Source organism: Balearica regulorum, chromosome 1, assembly GCF_011004875.1.
Source record: "Balearica regulorum gibbericeps isolate bBalReg1 chromosome 1, bBalReg1.pri, whole genome shotgun sequence".
In the NCBI taxonomy this organism is placed as follows: Eukaryota; Metazoa; Chordata; class Aves; order Gruiformes; family Gruidae; genus Balearica; species Balearica regulorum.
Window position 1 is genome coordinate 80,883,666 of NC_046184.1, and position 24,374 is coordinate 80,908,039.

The 24,374-nt window shown below is 38.2% G+C and overlaps 1 protein-coding gene across 3 annotated transcripts; it reads right to left on the reverse strand.

Moving 5' to 3' along the window:
* Positions 1–75: 75 nt before the first annotated feature.
* MANSC4 (MANSC domain containing 4) lies at positions 76–24,321 on the reverse strand. 3 transcript variants are annotated; one of them, XM_075761124.1, is made up of 7 exons: positions 24,156–24,321; positions 22,767–22,935; positions 17,316–17,460; positions 14,102–14,505; positions 10,662–10,796; positions 9,011–9,688; positions 76–8,837 (listed from the first exon to the last, which is right to left on the reverse strand). In XM_075761124.1, the coding sequence occupies exons 4-7, from the start codon at positions 14,328–14,330 to the stop codon at positions 8,749–8,751; spliced, it is 1,131 nt and encodes a 376-aa protein (XP_075617239.1). In that variant the 5' UTR covers positions 14,331–14,505; positions 17,316–17,460; positions 22,767–22,935; positions 24,156–24,321; the 3' UTR covers positions 76–8,748. The 3 variants fall into 3 exon arrangements, with proteins under 3 accessions (XP_075617239.1, XP_075617254.1, XP_010298907.2); XM_075761139.1 differs by lacking the exon at positions 22,767–22,935 and having other exon boundaries at positions 76–7,023; XM_010300605.2 differs by lacking the exons at positions 17,316–17,460; positions 22,767–22,935; positions 24,156–24,321 and adding an exon at positions 16,992–17,244.
* Positions 24,322–24,374: the final 53 nt, after the last annotated feature.

Here is a 24,374-nt window from a genome sequence, read left to right on the forward strand (position 1 = left end):
TGCTTTCTTAACTTGGGAGATCCTGGTTCAGTCCTCTGCGTAACCACATTCTGACTTCTTATACAACTTCTTTTGGCATATAGTGTCAAAAACAATGAAGTGACTTAGGCTCCCAGTGCCATTAATCAAGAGTCTGAAAGTTAAGAGCTCTAAACTTTTTAAATGCTTTTCAAATGTCACTTAGATTTTTCCTCTATCTGTACTCCCTATCTGTAAAATAAAATAATGTTGCCTAAGTAGCTTTTGGAGAGGAAGCTTTTTGAGGAAGCACACTCAGCAGTGTGAGGTTCTCTTACTTGTCATCGTGAGGGCTAACAAATACCTGAAGTAAAAATACCTGTCTCTAAAATGATGGAATAAAATAAGGTAGAAGATGGGATGGTAGTGGAAAGGTGAACTAGCAGTTATTTTCAGGATACCAAAGTACATAAGAAAGGAAGAATGATGCGAGTTGCTGAAAGTGAGACCTGGCAAGTAGTGAGGTGAGTATATAGCGTAAATAGGAATGGACAAGTCCTGGTACATGAGGCCTGCGGAGTTGTCTCTCTTGAATGTACCTAGGCTCTCCAGGGGAAAAAAGCAAAACATTTGTAGCATCCAGCTTACTGCTGTAAAGCACAGAGAAAGAGATATCTGTGTTTATCCTATATTTGGTAATTTGTATTTATTTGAAAGGAATTGATTTGAAACATTGGCATCACAGGCAACTTTTATTGCCCTCCCATGATTAAGAAGAAACAAAACCAAAAATTTCAGCTTGAAAGGGCATAAATATTCTTGTTTTAGTGTACCTTCCTGGCTTACTAAGATTTCAGCTTAGAAGGCCTTCATTTTCTAGAAGGGGCAGAGGGAGTTTGTATTCATCAAACTTAAGGATTCTGCATACCTGTAAAAGAACATAGCATGTGGCCCTGCCAGCAACTTGAGACGAAACAGCATGAGAATAAGGACATTGAAAACTGAAGGGGATTTATTTCTGCAGTGTTCTGTGTGGCTTGACTCACTCACTACTAGGATTTATCATTGTTTGTTTTGTGTTTACATACAGTCAAAGAGTATATGTATTCCCATTTCCAAAACGTCAGTTTTGGAAGGATTATTCTTAGGTAGAAATTGTTTTCATATGGCAGAAGACTGAGTTTAATACAGCTTTTTACTTCTTATGAGAACTTACCAGAGCTGTTGCTAAGATTGAAAATGCTAATCCTGTAAACCCAATTTTGTGCTTACCAACTCAGTTATTTAGCAGTCCTTCCTTTTAGATTTGTATTAATGTGAAGTTTTAGCAGAAGCTTAATATGGGGAAAGTTTTAGCTGTTACCAGGTTGTTCCTTTATTCAGGGATAATGAGGGTAATGTTTAAAATTCTCATTTCAAAGAATACATTCTGTGTAGTTCCTAATCTTTTTTGAACAGCCATGAAACCAAAATTACTGAGGAAGTAACTGCAGTTTGACTCGGAGAATGGTACGGATGGTGGAGTTGTGCCTGGCTTTATTCCAAAGGCAGTTTGGTTCTAGTATGTACACAAGAGAAATTTGTTTCCTTAATTAGCTTTGTCAGTGCTTGCATAAGGACTGGCGTATTAGCAAGCATATGTAACTAACTTTTGTTTTGCAGTGGCATGTCTTGTACCAGATTGTACCACGAGTAATGCCCTTAAATGTTTTAAGAAATCCAAAACCCCATAAGCTTGCTTTTCTCCATAAAGTTGTCCTTATTTTCGCAGGACATACGAGCACCTGATAAAATCCTCCTTGCAGCAGAGCATGATTCAATTTTGGTTTGCTCTTCGTGGCCTTTAAATGGACCTAAACAGAACTCTGTATGAAAGCTGTAGTTAAAATAACAATTTGACTTTACTAATAATAATGGCTGGTAGAAAGAACAGCACAGCAAGGGAAATGGATTTTTTATTTGATTGTATTAGCATTTCATTAGTTTCACAGCTAATTCATGGAAAACCTAAAATGCACAGGCTTCTAGAGTTCCTTCTGAAGTGTTCAAGTCGGGCTTATATACGTTCCATAAATGTTTCAAGAAATACAGCCAGGATAAAAGGCAGCAATCTTCTAAGTGCCAGCACACTCAAATGTTTCTACCAACAATAGATTATACCTACTGGCCAAGAACAGTGTTGGGACTAATGCACTGTGTTCCCCAACTACATCCAACGCTTAGCATCAGAAATTGTCAAAGATGCCAGTTTTCCAGTAGTATCTGGCTTAATTACCTATTATCTGGCTATAGAACACTTGGCCAGCTGGCCTTAGCTGCAAGATTGACCTTCAACCTTGGTTTTCAATGTTGTCTTCACTTCCTCTCCTTGCTAAGAAACACGTGAGCAAAATTAAAAACCTTTATAATCCTGTAAGTGCCCAATCAAGCTGCTAGAATCAAAGGTAGTATAAAATTCAGAGTTACATTTGTGATCTTTACTAATGGTTTACGTGTTACAGTACAGAACTTGTGTAATGCAGTGGACTGGATCAAAGGTAGCCTGGGTTGTATTTTGAGCTCTTTGTCATCTTGGATGTTTCTTTTCCTGTTTTTCTGCTTCTCCCTCTAAACTGTTTGTGTTTGAAGGTGGCAGTATTTCTCTATGATTATGTAGAATACCTAGAACACTGGGATCTTAACTCCAGTGGGAGTCTTCCCAACCGTGATGATGTATAACATAGCATGTGTTTTTATGAACTAAACTGCACATCTTTATTTTTTCTGTGTAATACACTCTTGCAGACCATCTCATTGGAAACCTGCACTGAAGTTTAAAAACTCTGAAGAGTTAGAGCAATAGACTTACAGGTTAAGCAACTCTACAGCATAGTAATAAGTACATCATTAGCAGTAGTCACTTATTAATGTATCATGTACTTTATAATGTAAATGCATGACTGTGTGTATCCCTCTATACATACCTGTGTGTATGTACGTTCTTGTTACATGGAAGTGCTCTTATTACTTTCAAATAGAAATGGAGATAGAAGCAGGCTAGGCACCCTGGTGCATAAATTTGAAAGGAAGGAGGAGCAAAAAACCACACATAATATCTAGAGGCATTAGCTGTCTCCATAGGTAATTCTTTTACTGGTATTTACTGGCCAAGAGGAATATGGAGCTAGTTCATGACAGCCCTGACCTCGGGCAACCCTTTCCATCACAGATTGAAACTTGAGCAGGAAGGCTACTATATGTACTTCTTTGCGGTCGCTGTTCTAACCTCCAAGTAGCAGATGTCTCATTTCAAATCCAAACACTTGCCCCCGCAAACTGGAAAACTAAGTTCCTTATGGCAAGGAAAAATAAGCTGTCTCCAATGGAAAAAAACCTCATGCAAATTAAGTTCTTGGCCATCTGGAATAGTTGTGATGCAGAATTTTGCTGGTGCTGTTGAGGAGACTAACCTTTATCAGCCATATAAACATTCCAAAGAAAGGTTGAGATCTAGCACTTGGTCAAACTGGAACTTGCTTTGTCAGTGTTCTGGCTAATTTTTTTTCATCTAGAAACTACTGTAATCACTGGCATGAGATGTCTTTAGTAAAGAGTGTGCTAAGAGTTTGAAGTGAAACATTCAAAGTGTTGCTAAATAGTTTCTTGAGGTCATATGTCTGTTCTATCGCACTTTTGCCCTTTAAAGAATGGCTGTTGGACACTAAGCGTAATCTCTTGCTCAGATTAGACAAGAAGGCCTGTGCAGAGACATAATTCAATCTTTGGCAAGGATAGTAGATGTTACAACTACTTGTAACTTTACCAAGCCCTGTGACCTGAATGTGGCTGGCTGTGTGTGAAGACTTGGTAAACCCCTACAGATAATCTCATAGTCTTCAAGGAACTAATTTAAAGTCCTAACTGGAGTTGACACTTTTTGCCTTGTTTTCATGCATAGCATTGCTACAAGCACGACTAAGGGATAAAGGGACAGTTGCCTAAAATGGGATGTGCTGTCTGGACAAACCGTCTTTCTACACATTTCTTCTCTTCCCTCATACTTAAAGTGCATGTATTTATTTTCTTGTGACTCTCCTAGTCTGTAATAAAATTGTCCTGCTACTGTGCTTTATAAAATCCTTTTCCTGCCTATTTTTTTCTCTATATGCCATCAAACTCTATATGCCAAGAAGACTCTCCAAAACATGATCTTACATATTTTAGTCATTCCATCCTGCCCCAGAAGCATTTGTGTGTGGGACAGATACAAATTTTCACTTCTGTCTCATTTTCTTTTTTCTGGTGAGTATTGAGGTCCCAGTTCCATTACATGATTCTACAGAACATAATATTGAGGGTAAGTATCAAAGGAGCATCAAGATGCTATAAAGTGCACTATACAATCTGAAGAAGCCATGTACACCAGGGATGACTGTGACATGCTGCAGATCCACAACTGATGATCAGATAGAAGTTACCTTTCTGAAAGTAAAAAGAGGCGAAAAAACCCACTTGTTTAAAAGCAAATATATATTACCTATGACTTCTTTCTATTAAAACTAATGCCTTCTTGCAAGAGATTTGTGTTTCTGGCATGATGGAGTATATCCCATCTAGTGAAAGGATTTCTTTGCTAGTCTGCATTTGTAGGCATACAACATCCGTGGTGTAAGAATAACAGATTTTCACTTTTTCAGTAGTTGATTTCCTTTTTTTAAAAAAAAATCTAAAGTAGTATCTGTCCCTTAAGACTAGCTTTTCTTTTTTGTTCTTGAATCAAGCTTCTATGGAGAATCATTGATAGCAAAGAAAGAGTTAAGCTGGAAGAGGCCAAGCACTACTGAGTTTGCAGCAGTGCAGACTGTCAGCAGATGTTTTGTGTGGCAGCCCAGCCTGGATAGGAAGAAGAGTCAGGATAAGAATGGATACTAAGGACTTGGGGAGAACAGTAATATCTTAATGGTACAGGAAGAGGAGAGAGGGGACGTCCCATGTTTAGGTTTACTTCTATTTCTTGTCTTGAATGTTACTCATATTGTAATTATGAACATATAGAACTGTGTTGCCTTAGACATGCAATGATCTTGCTGCTGTGGCTTCAAGTTCAGCCATAGATTATAAACACATATATTAAGGATTTAAGCATCTTCCCCTATTTTATATGCATGGTTAAATAAAGAGTTAAATCAACAATGCATTCTTTTCAATATGATAAATTAATGAGTAAAGAGCACTGTGTTACATTATTACCACCTCAAACTGTTAAACAGTTCTGCAAATCTTACTATGTGAAGCAGGGAGAAAGAGGTGTTGTGTACCCTCTTGTCTTTAAAACCTGGAAAATAATAAATTTATATTCAAATAAAAAAAATCTAAAGTATGAAATAATTCCAACACAAAATGTGTCTGTAATTGAAGATAACTCATATTCAGCAACCCAAGGCTAGGAAAACTGAAACACGTTATCTAGCTGAAACTATGGGGCAATTTTTAGGTAAACAGAACGTATTTTTTCTACCTGAATTGGACTAAGTTGCATGCGTGTGAATTCTGTATCCTAAAACCTACATGCAATTATGCAGCTATAATAATTTTAGTATGTTCCCTGATTTTCAGGAGAAATTATATTTGGAATTCAGTACTGCAAGGTCTTGAAAGTTTGTGCAGTTTGAAATGCCTTAATTTCTCAAGCAATGTCTTCTCTTTAGGAGCAATTGAGATTATAAAGCAAACACAAGCAGAATTTAAATGTCTCTCTTCAGCCTGAAGAAAGGCATCACAGAGCGCAGATCTGGTTCATAGAATCACAGAATGGTTAGGGTTGGAAGGGACCTCAAAGATCATCTAATTCCAACCCCCCTGCCATGGGCAGGGACACCCTCCACTAGACCAGGTTGCCCAAAGCCCCATCCAACCTGGCCTTGAACACTTCCAGGGAGGGGGCAGACACAACCTCTCTGGGCAACCTGTTCCAGTGCCTCACCACCCTCACACTGAAGAATTTCTTTCTAACATCTAATCTAAATCTACCTTCCTTCAATTTAAAACCATCACCCCTTGTCCTGTCACTACACTCCCTGATAAACAGTCCCTCTCCAGCTTGCTTTCCTGTAGGCCCCAGGAAGTTCTGTTATGAAGTATTCTTCTGAGTTTAAATGTAGACTTTTTAACTTAGTCATATGAAAATGCAATGTTATTCAAAGTGTGTTTTTTTGTTGAGCCCTGCTTTGGCAGTGAACATACACTTCATCATATTGGTTGTTTTGACCATTTCAAAGAGACAATTTCATAAGACACTTAGGTATTACTGCATTACATTGGATGTTTATTCATGTGGTAGCAAACAGACAAGCAGAAAGGCAACTAGCTGGATTTTAGATCAACTTTTGATATATCTTTACATTTTAGGTGTAAGTTGGTTTTAAAATGTGTTTTCCTTTGTTACATGATTTTAAAAATTATGGGGAGAAACAAAAAATTAAAAAGCACTTTCATTGCAAATCGATGTGACAATGCTGGCTGAAGTGTTTTGTGGGAGAATCCTATGACAAAATGTGCTTGTCATCAATATTGAGTGAGATGAAAAGTACAACAATTTGACTGGGAGCATGTGGTTAATCAGTTTGTTTATTTAATATATTTGATCAGGTTGTCATGATGTGTGAAGCATCTGAACATTATCTGTGGTAGAGATCAAAACATGAACATTGCAAACTTTTCATTTTCTAGTTAAGATTTTATAAATTGCGTTATACCTGGTTGTGTCTTTAACAGAAAATTCACTGGTGACTGAGCCCTGAACATTTCCTTCAGAATTTGACAGAGAATGGTTGGTAGAGCACTGTACAAAGAGAATCCTGAGCCACATGGTCTGCAACTCCTACTATAAAAAAGAGCATACTGACGGTCTTGGTGCACATCACCATTTCCAGTGTAAGTTGTGGAGAAAGGGTATAAAACACATCACAGTAATGTACAGGTTGAGGAACTAAGTTCCTCCTCTGATAGATGTGTGCCTTTGTTTCCTAATGAAATGAGTCAGACCTGAGGCTTTTCTATTTCAGGGTCAGATCCATGAAGATTACCCTAAGATAATGAGCACATCACATGAGACATACATTATTTATTTACAATATCACCATTCATCTTTTGATACAATATAGAGTATCTTGGTTCCTTTCTCCTAGTTCCTTTCCTTTTGGTGTTAAAAACCTGGAAAAGAATACCTGTCAAGAGCCCTTGGGGTCTCATCATTCTTAGTTGAAATTTTTAGCAATAGTTAAACTATGTGCAAGATTCAGCCACATGATGAATTAGGGAAGTACAATTTGCTGATAAAAGTCAGCTTGTTCAAGTTCAAAGTACATCTTGCAGTGGGTACATCTCCAGAATTTGTATTGCTTTACATATAAGCATAAACTGCCCTTAAATCATACCTAATCCTAATTTTTCTAGCTAAAATAGAAGGAATTTCCTTTGTGTTATTTCAACTGCCTAAATAAGCCCACTCCTTTAAAATGTTCTTATCCTGTGTCAGTCTCCCTTCTATTACACATAAATTAGCATACAAGGTCAATCAAATACTATAAGCAAGGTTTTTTTTAAACTTCAGTTTTCTAAGCTGCAGTGCTGATCAATGTGGCCTAAAATATAATTTTAGAGAGGTCTTTTCCTCTGAAACCAACCTGCTTAACTGTAATGAAGTATTCATGTGGCCTTACAACCTCATCACCATAGTCTTTGAACATTGAGTGAATCATACTAGTTTTAAAATGCCACATAGACATGACAATCAGTTTTATTTTTTATTGTTACCTTTTATAACATTTACATTTGTCTGGGAAATAGAAACTTCTTACAGCAAGTGAAGAAAGTGAGAAACTCTGAGACGTCAACAAGTTTAAAAGAGGAAGAACAATCCTGGTCACTGTTGAAAATGTTTGCTTTGCTAAGCAAACTTCCTGAGTAAGGTAAGGCAAGGAAATGCCTTGCTACCTTGTTGACCTAGTCACTTGATTTATATTCAGGAGGAGCACTTTCATGAATAGACTATACAGGATGAGGAAGCACAAAAAAAGGGATTTTTATTATAAATCTAACTTAATAGACCTTTCAAAACATTTTGTGTTTTTAACGTATATTAAATGACTGTCCCTATTTTAAAAAGCTACTGATGTAAATGATAAATATGCGTAGGCAAGAAAAAGCAAGTCAAGGTGGACAACACAGATTGATGCTAATTGCAAGGTGGGAACAAATGTTAGCTGCATTTGTGTTTTCCTCAGCCAATAACAGAATGGATTTGCCAATGCATTGCAGAGCAAGTAACTTTACAGAAGCAGTTGAAGTCTGAAGGTGCTTCTGGGGGGGGCTTGAAAAACTTTTGAAGTGATTGTTATCAGAAGAGTGAAGTGAGAAGTGGGGTAAAAGTAAAGCAAAAAGATTGACGAGATGTTTGGGTATGAGTTAATGGAATTCAATAGTTTTGAGGACTTGGGTTCTTTGGGGTGTTTTTCTCTGAAGAAGTAAGGAGTGCTGGCTAAATTGTTTTGTCTCATTAGGGATAAATGGGGGAAAAAATAAATCTAGAACTTACTTGGAGAAAAATTGACAGGTTTTATAGAAACAATGAGATCTGAGGCAATTAAAGGATGATTAGAGTTGAATGATTTTATGATACTATAAAACTTTGGTCAGTATTACTGATTACACTTACACTTAATCTTCTCAGGTAGTTCAAAGTCAGGGGAAAAGACAGATACAGCTGCTGTGAATCTGCTCTCTTAAATTAGGGAAAGTGTATACTGTTTGTTAGGCATCAGTCTGGGTCAAATTATGAACCAAAATGTGCTCAAACATCTCTGAGCATGCAGTGGGAGCTGTGACCATGTACTTCTTACCTAAGGAGAGAGAATTCTATTTCATCTATTGAGAATTTACAGCTGAAAGATTCTGAAACCATCACTGAAAAATTATCTTTGGTTCTGTAAAAGAAATAAGCTGGTATATACAATTCATTTTTAAAAAGCTATTTGTTCCAAAACAAGTATGGTGGCAGTATTTTACAAATTACCTTTGACAGTAGTATACTTTATGAATTGTCTCGACATGGTTGTTCTTCTCCTTATGGGCTTATACTGACCTTTCCTACTGCTGCAATGCCCTGCTGTAAAAGCAACAGTACAACAGCAGAGGAAGATGAGAGAAGAGCAAAGAACAACAGGAATCAACCAGACACCCAAAGCTGCATCTTCCCAAGCAGGTGCCTCATTATCTGAAGTATAATTCCTACCACTGTAGCCTTTGGTTTCGTTTAAGTGTTGCTTACTGCTGTTCAGACGAGGAGGAGTGGGCATGTGGGATAACACCTCGGCAGACTTGGATATCAAAATCGAGTGTACAGTCTTCTTGTCTGAGCTGGTGGTTGACCTAGTGCTTACTGAAGTTGTGCTTGTCCTCTTCGCAAAATGATCATCTGGTGGAAAACTTTCTGCCCTGGAATAAGTAGTAACTTTAGTTTTTTGGACCATCAGGCTTGTGCTGGAGGTGTAAGTGTTTGCTGTTAAGCCGTGGCTAGTTGTAGAAGATGCACCTTGGAGCAGCAGAGAACTTGATGTGGCATTTTGATGCTGGCATCTTTCCCAGTCAGTGATCTTGGTGCTGTTTTGCCTTTCGTATTTACTTGGTGAGGAGTGAGTATTGGGCTCTTTGGAAGTCAGTTTTTCAAAAATAAGAAGATCTGGATCAATCCCTATTAGATCATAAACAATGTGAGTTTATGTGATAAAAGCTCATCTGCACTCCCACAAATGGAGCACATGGAGACAACAGCAGGTTGAGGAGCCCAAATAATACCCGTTAACACCTTTTGGACTGGGGGTGTTGCTGTCTAGGGTTATGGGACACCTTATTGGATGTAAGGGAAGTGCATTTTGGGATTGCATAGGATTTACTATGGGATGCTAAAGGGAAGGAACCAAAGGTGAGGAAAGGGAGGGACCTAGGCTACTGGGGAGCAGGGGAGTCCCGGAAAGCTGTGTGTGTGTGTGCATGTGTGTGGCTGAGCCCTCAGGGGCTCGTACATCTGGGTGACAGCAAATGGGGAGACGGGTCCAGACTGGGAAGAGCGAGCATCTGAGCCCAGCTGCCGGCGAGATTCGCATTGTACATGTGTGTGTATATCTATTTTCACTAGCAGATCTCCATCCTGTGCAGCCAGAAAAAGCAGGATGAGGCTCTTGGTGCTGCCTGTGTTTGTGTGTCTGCTTTATGTGTTTGTCTGTGCTACCTGTGTGGCTGGCTGTGTATATATGTATACTTGTGGTATGTATGTGTGCTCTTTGTACATGTGCCTAATGGGAATACATTTTCAGCCTTGCTGCTGCTTGGGTCTGGGGACATGGAGCAGTGGGCAGCCTCGCCTCTCAGTCTCTCAGATCTGGTGCGGTATTTTCCCCAAGCACAGTATTGATTAGGTACTCAGAGCATAAATCTTGAGAGCAGGTTATTTTCAAGGTCCTTTCTCATATACTCATATAATGGAAGAAAGGGGGGAAGTAGTTTCAGATGTAGGTACATTAATGAAAAATAAAAATAGTCTTACAGTATTTTAGCATTGCATGTTACTTCAGAAGATCTTCTAGCACAGCAAATGACCTAGTATAATTTTAACCTTTCCTATAGTTGTTATGTTTTCAGCCTCTATAAGTGAAATGCTTAATTACCTGTTGTGATGTTGTACAAAATGGCATTGATTCTAGCCTTTAGTATGCAACTTTCCAATGCTGGGCAAGACAAGTGCAGGCAATTCATATTCTTATAAATGGCTTCATGGTAGAACACTGCTAGATTGCAGGAAACTATAATACAGAAAGAATAAAGTTGAGCTTATCAGCATAATGACCATTGCATTTTGCATGTTATGTTGTTTAACATTAGAAGATCATTAACACTGGGCAGCTCCATAGTACTTTAAATCTGTGGTTCTCTCATTATCATACAAACTAATTAAGCATCCAGTCAGAAAAGCAGAAGTACTTATAATTATATTCTTATTTTACATCTGGAGGAAAAGAATAGAATAGCCATGTGAATTCTAAATGGGTCTCTGATTAAATAAAATGGTATGCTTTAGCTTGTAATTGTCCTACCAGTTGTCTTCCTTCATGTCTCAGATGCAGTGAGTGGACCATTTCTAAAAGTAAAGTTATCAAAGAAGACAACTTTGAGGTGTTTGCTCTTGTGTAATATATTTGTCTACTTGAAACTGGACAGAAACTATTCATTTCACCTAGACTATTTAAAAAACATCCTGAACTACAATAAATAAGTGACATCCTGCCCTGCTGCCAGTTCCCATTCGTTTTCCTTGTTTGCCTTTGGGCTATCGTATTTCTGTGAATAGAGTAGTTTAGACAATTCTTCATTTCTGTTTGGAGGTTCAGTTTTATCTTCCCGCATGAGAAATCAAGGCCAAAGTAATAATGAAAAAATACCTGAACAACTTGTCACTCAAACCCAATTTTTAGGAACCTGAGCTTAGAGTAGGTATTTATGAAAGTAAGACTGGTACAAAGAAAGTTCTGATTACAAAAACAGTGGAAGAACATAACTTGTGGAAGACAGAATGATAATCTTGCAGGGATTGTAGAAAGCTCTGGCTTCGTTATATTTATATACATTGTATATTGGTTTATATTTTTCTTTAAAAGATTAGAAACATTTTGTAGTGTTAGAGAAGCATATTTAGCCAGTTCCTAACTATTTTGATATATTTCCTGAGGACTACAGGCATTTCTACAGATGATATATAAAAAAACCATTGGCTTCTATAGATAAAGGAATTTAAAACCCAGTGACTATTTTAAAGAAAATAATTCTGAATATAGAAATATTTCTAGGCATCAGTAAACATTTTGCATCATTTTTAGCATAAGTTAACCCTTTAAAAGACAAAGCCCTTCAGATATTTCTGTGAAATATCGATGTAATGCTTGCTTTTCTGTGATATCTTTTGTTCAAGGATTCTTAAACACTCTGCAAACGCTAACAATGCAGTATTAGTGAAGTCATTGTTTGAAAAATCCCAATTTTCAGATATTTGTTCACATTGATGATTTTTCTTCCATCAGAAAACTGTTCTTCACCTGCATCACATGTAGCAGTGCATGCCCTTTCCTCAGACCCAGATACACAGTGCTCTGGATTTTGTCAAAGAACAGATGTTTTGTGCTAACAGTATATTTTATGTTTGTTTTTCAGTGTGATACATGAAAGCTATGCAGGCTTCTGATATAGAGACTATCTTATTTAAGAATACATAAACCACCTGAAAATACATGTATTTGTTTGAAAGGAAGAGTGAGATCTTTGAAAGCTTTCCAATCTTCCCAGTTTGTGCAAAGTTCTGTTGTCATTAGAAACTCTGGTTTTTAGCACAACATAATTATAAATGTGTTTCATTTTAATGATTACTTTGCATGCTTTATGAAAACATCATTAAATAGTAGAAAAAAATTCTCATCTGAAGAACTTGGCTTCTGTGGGTATATTTTCTTTGGGATCTGTGCTGGATTTCATTGCATAAAATCAGGTAAGAAAAATAAGTCACAAGCCTATTTTTTTGTAAGGAAGGATTGTTCTTTGGTCAGGAAAAATACTATAAAGCATGCTATAAGATATTTTGCTTTGGTCTGAGGAGATATAAACAACATGTTTTATTTCTTGTTTTTAAATTATTTAAAATTTTCTTTTTATCTTGCAAGATTAGCTTTCAGTAACTGTGCTATTACTGAGAATCCAACAAAGAAAATTCTCTTATCAAACTTCTTATCCATATTTCTTGAAATCTTAATTAGGATATTTATTGGCAATAGTGTTTGTGGTAGTGGCTACATCTGTCTCTGGGATTATAAGGAAACCACAAGCTGATTTAAAGCTTATCTTTGAAATACCATCTAAAGTCTCTATTTTAGTTAAGATTATTAAAAAACCCTTGTGCTTGACTATGTAACTTTATAAAAAAGAGATTCCAAGTTGCCTTTACTTATCTCTGTAAGGTATCCAGTCCCATGTTCTACGAGAAAAAGTTTGTTGTCCAAATAGGAAAAACATTGCTGAAATGTATATAATTGTTCTTTCCTCATAATTTTTAAGACAGAAGTTGACTCCTTCCAGGAATGCTCCTGGCAGTTACCTTAGTTATGTCAAGGTCATATTTTTGCTCATAATTCAAAATTTCATCAACATTTATATTGACTGTTTTTATTAACTGGTACTTCACTTTTATCCTCCATATCCAAAAACATTTCAAGTCCTGTGAGTTTTGCAGTCAAATTTAGGCACTGCAAACACACACTTCACGTATACTCCTAAAATACACTCCTACAGTGTATCAAAGCAGTGTGAAACAGAGAAAGTATTGTCTTGGGCTTAAGAGAAGCAATGATTCTTCTTATTTTTATACTGAATCTAACTTTACAAGGCTAGGGAAAAGGGGTTGCCAGCTGAATAACTGCTATTACTTATTGCTATAACGTTATTGTTCATAGCAACATTATGCCTGGCTTGCACCAGAAACATGGTGTAAACACAGAACAAGAGATTGCTCTCTTCAAGAAAATGAATATTCTTGTATTTCAGAGGAGGACAAATTGTATGTTCCCTCCCCTTTCTCCCTCACCATGTCCTAGACTAGTTCCACACTCCATGAAGAAGAGTCCTGTTGGAATCAGTGTCACTGATTTTTCTCTATGGGAGTAGATGGTGATGGATACTGAAGAATTATTGTTTTAATGTTGGCATTGCTCACAAGCTTTGTAACAGATATCTAAAATTTCAAAGCAGAGCTTAACATTTTCGTATGTTTCTAGTGGTCTTCTAAAAAATTCAGATTATCAAATTCCTTTCTATCAGACTGAAGATGGGGGAGCAGTTACAATGTGCCTCTGCTTTCCTGCCTCAAAAAATACATATATCCTTTTGTTTTTGTTTTTGGTTGGTTTTTTGGTTTTGGGGGTTTCTTTCGGGTTTTTGTCTTCTTTTTTTTTCATTATTTCTTCTTCAGATAAAGGAATTTTTATATGAAAATAACCCAAGATGTTTTTCCTCATATGTTGTGATGTAAATTTTAATGTATGCCACAATCTTGGTAATAAATACTCACCATTCCTCAGAAGGCAGCAGGTTCTACTGCACTGTTGGGGTGAGACTTCTGCATAAATCTTCAGCACCTGGGCTCCCCTCTTCTGCGATTCCTGCAGGTCAATCAGAAGACCTGGGAAGCGTCGGATCCAGCAGTTCTTGTAAAAGGTAGTGGGTGAGCAGAGAGAGTCTGACTCCATGACCCAACCCAGAACCAACAGCACTTCTGCTATCGCCACCAGCAGAACCATTTCTTCAATGTAACGGGCTTAATCAGCGCGCTTTCTTCTCCATGGATGCACTAAAGTGTGGACCAGCGTTTTAAGAGACAATCCCTTGAGTGGTGGGATATTGCTGATTCTGCCAGGGCAATGAGCCAGGGGATGCTTTTTCCAAACAATTCCCATGATGCTGTTTGGTCAGCTGCTGGAAGGAAGCAGTCATTTTATGAGCTACATCCAATTATAATAGTTCTTATTGTTGTTCTCTAACTTAATTATTTGGAGACAGATTTTGAAAGACAAGAGGTACAGGTTGGTTTTAGTCATTCAGAGAACTTGTTTCTTTGGTCCCCAGTTTGCGTCTCTTGTCCTTCAAAGACCAAACTAGGCTGGCAGCCTTAACACGTGGTGAATAACAGTAACCTCAGCGTTTTGTTTCAGCTCAGCTCCGAAAGCATGCCGTACAGTCACCTGAGAGCAGGTAGGTCTGCCACTTTGTTCAGGCACACTATTATACTCAACACAGAAGAAACAGCTCAGTTTAGTTTCTTAACAATTTTTGAATTATCTGGTGGCTGCAAACATAGTTTTCTTCTTTACTAAAAAACTGAACTATCTAATTCTGTCTGCCAGCCAGTGGGGGAAATTTATTCCCCTTCCCTGCACTGGTTGGTTGCAAGAATAATACGATTTTATTTGCAAAGGTCTAGGAATAGACGAATGTGACTGGAGAAGGCTGTAACCCACATTCGTCTCTGGACCAGACAGGTAATTGAAGTCCTGCCCCTAATAAGTTCAAGAATATTGAGCAGTCTGTATGGGTTTTTCTGCTTCTGTTTAAGCTTGGAGAAGGTCTGTGAAAGCGAAAGAAAGAAAGAAAATATAGTTGGCATATAGGGAGGCCATTTTTCAAGCACCTGGTCTGAAACCTGAAACTCCCAAGTGTTTTTTTTCTTTTCTTAAAAGGACCCAGTTTGATCCCTGATTCCCACCTCTGTATGCCCTTCATACAAAAAGGTTTTAAAATATTACAATACATGAGTTGATTTAAACTCAATGGACTAGTGATATAGTGAAGTTGAGAGAATTAGGTAGAAATAATGTTGTCTGCAATAAAAATTGTGTGTTGAATATATAAAAATATTTTAGACTACATTTTTTTTTACCTTCAAGATTAGAATCATGGAATTTCCCCAGTTCTACATGAAGTATAGATCAGTTACATGGAGAGAGGGAAACCTCAAACTCATTTTAATTCTTTAGCCGTTATAGCTGGTGTTCGTTTTGCAAAACAAGGCCCCCAGTCTGGAAATGAGCCAACATGTATACAATTTTGTTCCTTACAGAGCTCCTTAGAAAATAATAAAGCTCAGAGCAGGTTAATTCCCGCTGATCCAGTAGCAAGACCAAGGCATTTATTTATTTCAGTGGAACTACTGGCTGTAATTAGGAAGATTCCAAACAAATGTCTGTTTTTATGCAGACTGTATGTCTGTTGTGGGGAATGCATGAATTAAATTGTAAGGAAGAGCATCAGTGGGTAATTCTTTAAGCTTTTGTCCTGAAAAACAGCTCTTGGTACTTGGGTTATTTTATTTAGTTTAGGTAGTTTGATGTGCTTTAGTTTTTATTTTCATCTCTGTGAAAATTACTACTTAAAAACCTTAAATACGTTTCACTACTCCAGTTAATTTGCGTGCAGTGGACTGCACAGGGATGTTTTTAGGCATTTATCTACCATTGCCATAAGCATTATTGACAGTGTATTTTTCTAAAATTTTTGTTTCAGCTTTCCAAATATTCCAAAGCATCACTTGATATGGGACACACTCAGAATTTTGAAAGATATGCCTGTATTTTGGCATTACTTCCAGCATTCAGTATGAATTTTGGTTCTATTTTGTTTTGTAAAACTTGCATGCAAAAATGTTGATTGCTGATTGCTTTCCTCACTCCTACCATTCCCATATCTCCAAGAAGAGAAATCTAGAAGATTCTAAGCAATGTGGGGAAGCATTTAGCAAGGAGATTAAACTGATACAAAACAAGTACTTATATTGGGTAAAGCTGAATATGTCCTTAGTCCATTTAAATAAATAGAATTATTTGCATGAGCAAAAATTTAGATGTAATAGATAGCTTTAATGGTATATGTATTTGTAGTTACATAAAGATTATGCCATCTCAGTTCCTCTGGTTTTGTATGTTTGGTGCCTTGCAAAGTGTATGGGTAGATAATAAATACACTTCTTGCTTTTTAGAAAAAAAATAATAATCATAAAGGACCAGCCCTGAGACCTACTTCAGTTAGATGGACCTGAAATCCCACACAATTTCTTGGATTTCAGTGGGGCTCTGGCCAGACATTAAGATAAAGTACGAGACTGGATGTGAGCATGCCTGAGCAGCTGAGCATCTTTCAGACCATTCCGTACATCTTTCTCTGGCATCATGTTTTGACCAAAGCAACAAATTCTCAAGTACCTGTTAGTTCCATTGAGGCAGTCACCAAACACAGTAAGTGAGAGTACTCATTGTGCATAATATTTAATTATGTATTTGCAAAAATAGACTTGGGTAACCAGTCCTGTTGTGTACAGATCTATGTATATCTGTTTCAATGTATATTTAAAATATTTTTTTTTTTTGTTTGCCACCATTTACCAATAGACACGTTGCTAATCTTAGTACCTTCATGTTTTTATTCTGGTCTGCTGTGTGCTTCAACCAAGCAGCCTTTTTTCCTTTTCATTACTTTTCATTCTTTCGCCTTTCTCTGCTTCTGCAGGGAAACATTTTATTTAATTCAAGAGATTGAAATAAAGAAGTAGATAAATGGCTGCTTTAGGCAATTTCCTTTAAAAACTGAAAAATTCTGTCTATTAAATTTCAGAGTCTTCTGCCAGCTTCACCATAATTTCACTTTGACTTTTCTATGGGAAATGCCTATTTACAATTTAATGCTGAAGTTTTAAATCACAAACATTTTGCAAGAAGAAAATACCCAAGTCTTACCTGCAAACCAGTGACCGACTGTTCCATGTGCTCTGCAAGGAGGGATCAAGAGACTGTTACTGTTAGTATTTAGTATCTGGCCAGTATCAGACCAGCACTTCATGTTATTTATTAATTCTTTTCATCAGTCTTCTCAAATATCTTCCTGAAAAACAAAAAGGCAGTTGCCCGTTTTCTGTGAGACCATGGATGTCTTTGCAGACCTTTCAGTAAGAAAGATATAAATGTACCAGCCACAAAGGAAGAGAATGATCTTTCTAATGATTCTTTTTATAAACAGAAACAGTACCTGAAGTTTTCCACCTGGGCTGGCAGTGATAATGGCACAACCCAAGCACAAAGGATTCATCATCAGGCATTAACTCTTTTTTTGCCAAATATAAACAAAAGCAGACACTTTTTCCATCTAAAGTAACAGATATATATTGGTATTTGGAACTATATTTACCTTATATGTAATACATGGTTTCAGTACTCAGAATATGTAAAGGCCAGAAAAAAAGAATCTATATAGTATAGGACAGCAATCCTGAAAAGGACTAAAAATGCCAAGGCTTTGATTCTGTAGTCAGATCAGCGCGTCTAAAACTACACTGCACGTTGGCTCTGTTCACGGGCCACCTGTTGTCTCCACTGTCATTGTCCTGTGCTTCGCTGCTGAATGTCTTGAAGCCCCCTCTCAGCCCTAACGCGGGAGGACAGTCAATGTCCTGGGTCAAGCTGGAGCGTAGGCGTCGATGCTTGAACAGTAACTGTGTTAGTTGCTGTGTCCCAGCCAAGGCTAGTGCCTGTCTTTGATAGCTTCTCCTTTCTTCTGCTCTGAGAGTGGCGGTGAAGCCAGTATGATCAGAGAGGGACACATGTCCCACGTAAATGCAGACCAGACAAGAGAGGACAGTTGGCCCACCTGTCTGCGTCTTCCCTTCCCCAAGTAGGTTATAGGAGAGAAGCAAGAGATACCCCCCGAGGTCCAGATGTGACAGTGCGACGCTCCTTGATGCTGCCATGATGATGCAGAAGCACGCAGCAAATGCTTGTTGCTAGCACAGACCCAGCCAGTCCCGGGTGTGGGAAGAGACCGGTGCTAACTGTGCAAAACACTTCTCCTCTGCTATAGATAAAGTCAAACCTGTCAGCTTAAATCATCTGTGCTTTAGGTTGTCTGCGGCCGAGCAGTTGAAAGACGACAACTACCAGCCGAGAAGTGAGACCAAAGCCTGCAGTTTCCCAGGCGAGGTATAAACCTGCCTATGGTCTCCTCTGAACATCGGTAAGCTTATTTAATCAAACGTGCAGCATAATGCCATGCAACCTCAGCCCTAACAATCTCTGCTGAAGTCAGCAGAGCTCTGTGCCTGTTTTGCACTCCATGTGAATAAATTGAATTGCAGGCCTGTGTCAAAATCATCTTTATCTTGTTTTTCTTAGATATATACATGTTTTCCCTTTATTACAGCAGTGTTAAGGTCAAAATTTTACCTAAGCTAAGTATTTTGATAATGCCAGAATATGCCACTGTAATTCTATTATAGTATAAAAGTTATAAAATACTAATGTAATGAATCATGAAATAGTGAAATGTAAGTACTTTGAAAAAAAAATAGTCTTTTTGACATTATTGAAAATGGCGCTCACTTTCTTCCTCCTTTAAAATTTCCTTGAAATCAAAACATTCTTGCAAAATGTCTTAAGTCCAACAAAACAGCATTTTTTTGAGAGAACCGTTTTGTCAAAAACAGCTATTAGTGGTCAGATTTTGGTTTGGAGTAATGTATCAATTTTTTAATGAATCTGACCTTCTCCAAGGTTTGGGGCAGTTGGGTTCAAGATTCTGGTTTCTGGGACTGTGTGCAAACCATTTTTTAAACCCTTGGTTCAAAGGGGCTGCCAGGCCCTGAGATTCTCTCGGAGCTTGGCTTCAGACTAACTCTGCACGAAGGCTGGAATCTGTGTGTTCAAACAAAAAGCAACAGAAGTCTTAGCCAGATTAGCTTTATACAAATATAAATCTACTGGCATACATGTAAACTGGAGCCAAGGTTTATGACAAAAGGCACAATGTTTAGCAAACCCTAATGAACGAATGCTGATTTATGACAGAACTTGAAACTAGGCAAAGGGGATGGAGTTTCAATATTGCGATGAATTTTATACAGCTGGATACTTAGTGAAAGTCTTCCATGTGGATTACCATTCATCTTACCTAGTTATTATGTACTAAAATTCAGCTCTGCCTGTCTGCACCAGGATTTAAAAATATATGCTGTTTCAAAAGGGTCAAGTTTACTCTCTTCTAGACAGAGCTACACAAGAAAATTCTGGCTGGGGATGCACGATGCATTTGTGGAGAACAAACATCCCTAAGAGGAGGTGCAGCGGCAGGCAGAGCACTCCTGCAGCCTGACCCCCATTCAGGTTTTGTCAGGGAACACTTACTTCACCTGAGAGAGTTTCAAGGAAATTTCTTACTAGGTCTTTGGCATAAAAAACCAGAACAGATTGAACGCCATTGTAACGATTTACACGCTCGTGCCTCCATTCTGCTGCCAGGTGACTGAGCTTGTTCATGATCCATAGAGAATGCCCACTAGCACACAGACTATTGGAACAGCCTTTTTGCTGCCCAGACAGAGCTCAGATAATTAGTATTAATCACTCATTAAATTTGACTAATGCAGGGATAAGTTAAGTACTTGATAATAAATAATCATTCTTCAAAAAAACCCCCAACCAACCACTCCAAGTATTTTTTCAGTAGTGTTACAACATACATTTGTTGCAAGGAATAAATATTAAGTAGTACATCAAAAGCAGAAAAATTAATCAGAAAATAGGGAATAAAGTCTAAACAAGTGCCATTAGAAATAGGAGTGGGTTTGGTTGTGGGTTTTTTTAGGAATAGTATTGCTAATGGCATTGGGTAAGAAATGCTTTGTTTGGCTGCGAATCTGAAAAAAGAAATTACCTTTATTTAGCAGCTCATCCTTCACAAATGATAGAGATTTCAGTTGAAATAAAATTATGCTCCAGTCAGCTCCTCTCAGAAATGCCAAGATCCTTTAGAACACTGATATTTTTAATGCTGAAATACTGCAGGATATTTCCTATGTTCCACAGATGCTTAGTTTGTATCCTGCGACAAGGAAAATACTAAACAATGGCAGCAGTTGGGGAATCATTTCCAAAAGACTAATTCCTCTCTTGAGTAATTCCACTATTACAAATACACAATTCCCTGGCAGTACAGTACAATTCCCTGGCGTCTCAGGGGGAAGAATGTGGCACTTTATATTTTATATTAGATAGCATGTATATTTTAAATATCCCCTGATTTGGTTCCAGTTCACATTTTAGATTAATAAGGCTGAAAGGAATTTAATTTTTCTTTTTCTTTTTTTTTTTTTTTTTTTGCCCTCTATGTGGTCTTTTGGTGTTACTTTCTGGTTCTCATGTATTATCTTCTGCCTCTGTGTTGAATCAAGAGAAGGTTTGCCTAAACCAAACACAAACCCACTGCAGTCTTCCTTTAGGCACTGTACTGGTACTTAGGAGGTTTGGTTCTCCTCTGCTGCAGATTTTTTGTGTCATCTTGGGCTAGACCCACAAAGAAATTCAGGCTATATTTCACGTATATGTAAACCAAGTTTCCTGCCAAGAAAAGCATTTGTCATTCTGATTCCCAGTCACTGGTACTTCTGTTACCCCTCCTTTGCCGTGTCTTGTGACCTTACCGATCTGGAGACCCATCCAGCTTACCGCACAAAGCCATTGAGCGGTTCACAGAGGAAGAACAAGCGGCCATGGTTTTCTAAGTAAATCTAAGCAGTGTTAAATACTTGAAGTGAATCTAAAGTGTGAGCAGGCTTCGGTCTTAGCACACAGAGCAGGCTTGCACCAGCCCTATACGCATCCCTTGCCAGTCAGGAAGCATGAGCCGAGTTCCACGCAAAACAGAAAGAGTGTGACTTCTGTCTAGTTATCTCTGGCTTTGCTTTTCCTATCTTTCTTTGTAGCAGTAGCTCCTCCTGACTCTCTGTGTTTCCTTGTTTTTGCTATGCTGGAAAAGTCAGAGGGCTATAGAACTGTATGTCCAGGCAGAGAAAGGGTCAGAAGCTTAGGTTTTCCATATCATGGTTGAATGGTCTATTACAATGTAGCTGCTGTATAAAAGAGCTTCTTCCATTTCCAAGTCTTTCTAAAAGAAAAGAGTGATCTCTCTTCAGCCTTGGAAATAATTCAGGCATTAACTACAAGAAAATAGTTCAGGCACCAAGCACAGGAAAAAGTGTCTAGACTGTGAATCCCAAGCAGAAATGGCCATCCCAACTCTAGAGAAAGAGAGCTCTTATTGACACTCTCTGGTGCCTTCCCGCTCCATTTGCTGGCACTGGGGAATCCTTTTCCTTGAGATAAATTTGTCTCTCCAGCACTGTAAAGAGAGACCTGAATTCTCTAAAACAGCTGGAAGATTTTGCTCCAGAAACCAAGCTCTAAAAGCTAGGTATTGAAAAGCTGAGCATAGTTATCCTTGTCTTTCTCTCTGTGTAAATGTCTTGTTCTTCAGGGTATGTTCTTTAAACATGCGCTCATTTAATATCTACCATGATGCAAACCTGTTTTCATGTTGTTTCGTGCTTCAGCATGTTCTTAAAGAGTGATAGTCTGTCATATTTGTTTCAAAGATCATACAAGTCTTTTATGGCTCTTAACTACAGACTTTTACTTTGTAGCTCTAGCACTAGAGTTCCATTTTTAACTCTGGAAAATACATTTCTTACTCTCTTAAGATCAACCAAGATGATTGCTGGTGGAACAGCAAGACCTTCTCTTTGATTCCAGTATAAAAATATGAATTATTGATCTTAGCATAAAAGAGCATAGCAGTGGACTGAAGACAGATGAATTATCTCCATTTGCAGTGTAAGTACTATATAAGCACACCATACAGACTGACTGATTAGCATAGTAAAAACACAAGGGAAGTGCCCTGTCAGCATGCTCTGACTTAATGCAATTGCCCAGTCCTAAGCCTGGATAAAGCCCTGATAGCTGACAATCAGCCTAGTAAAAACAATTGGTTAAGGAGGCAGATTTAGGCTTTTTGCGAAAGTGGCCATCCAACACAGTACTGCTGACCCCTTTTGCATGTGACAGCTCCTGATGAAAGCTAAAGAAGTCAGTGCTCTCGAAAGTTTGCTGGCAGGAAGAAAATACTTATTAATACACGACAGAACTAATCCAGTCTACTTAAAACCTCATGAGCTGTGAGGAAGATGGACTTGAAATCCTTAGCCGTGGCAGGTGCAGGCACATAAGGCAGCAGGAAGGCACATAAAGCAACAGAGGAAATATTCCATCTATCCAGGCTGCGGTGTCAACACTTTGAGGGAACAGAACTTGTCATAACCAACTACATGGAAAAAATCACTCACCAGTTAGGAGCTAACTTACCAATACATCAAACATACAAGACTCCAAAACAGATGTCTAAAGATGGCAATCATACCACCGTGTTGGCAATTATACTGTATTCCAACAGGGGAGCTTAATGCCCGCGACGAACGCAAGCTCTCTGTTTACCTCTGGAGTATGAATGATTACAATTGCTTGAAATGTCTGCCTGTGGGAATTAAAGTACAAGAAGGACATATGGGTTGGAAATGAGAGGTGACAGTGACCTAGCTAGGGACTGAGGCTGCTGAAGATTGCTCTTTGGAACTGGTTGAGATCCTATATAAAAAAATTTCAGAACATTTAATGGGCCCTTCAAAAGCAAGATGATGAAAAAGTGACGTGGAAAATAAAAATGCACAGAAATCTACCTCACCTCAGCAAATGCTTTTATAAAAGTCAGCAGAAAAGAACACTTGTAACTGAGATTGACATTCATGGCACCTGTAAAGGCTAGAGTCAAGAAGCTGAAGATCAACATAACAGAGAGAGGATCATTTCACAGAGCAAATGCTAAAAAGTAAACAACCCTGTCTTCCTTAAAAAAAAAAAAAAAAAAAAAAAAAGAAAAGAAAGAAAAAAAGAAAAAAGAAAAAAAGAAAAAAAAAGAAAAAAAAAAAAGAAAAAGGAAACAGCCTAATACTACTCTGAAGAGTTTTAACAGTTGGGGGAAATGATCCCTCCTGAGTAGTGGAAATAGGGAGTTGTCTGAAAACTGAAGGTGAGTCACACTACTGCTAAAGGAAAAGATTTTCAGTGGTCTGCAATACATGAGGTTAAAGAAATATCTTTATAAAGATAAAAAATAGAAAAAAATATTTTTAAACTCTTTATATTAAGCATAATTGTATAAGAATACGCAGGATGGCAGACTTCCTTGTCTGTTTCAGCAATTTAAAATAAAAAAAAAAAAAAAAAGGACTGTCATTATGTTTCAAGAATGTAACAAGGCAAACAGCAAAACAGTCACTTTATCCATGCCCAAGATGTTCAGTTGCCCAGTTATTAAATTGCTCTTTCCTTGTTCATGTCAAACAAAGTCAGGGCCCTGGTATGTGGATCACTCTCATGAATAACCTAGATGTCCTATTCCAGGAACTGAGTTTAAATAGAAAAGACAGAGTAGCACAACAGGTTATATAGTATCTTTATACACCAAACCGAGAGCTGAGACACGGAGGGGCTTGTGCAGGAGGAACCGGGAAGGTCGTAGCAGAATTACGAATCGTACTTTCTGTTCCTAAACCCTACTGCCGCGCTAGATGTGCAAGAGGATCCTTTTTGTTGCCTTCGTTAGTGAATGCCACAGCGCCGAGATGCCGCGGCATCAGGCTGACCTGTAGCGCTCCTGCCTCCTCTCTGGCTGTGCACAAATACACGGACACGTACCGTAGTTTTTTCCTGCGTGTGCGATTCGAGAATATTCCCCCCCTCCAGGGATGCAGAAGGACATTTATGGCAAGAGGTGAGAGCTGCCGGCTGGAGCTGCGATCCCGGCCCAATTCTGGCAGTGCCACAGCGGGAGGCAGGGGGATCGCAGAGGGGGAGGCGGGGGGATCGCAGAGGGGGAGGCAGGGGGATCGCTACACCTTTTGCCTGTTAGTTCAC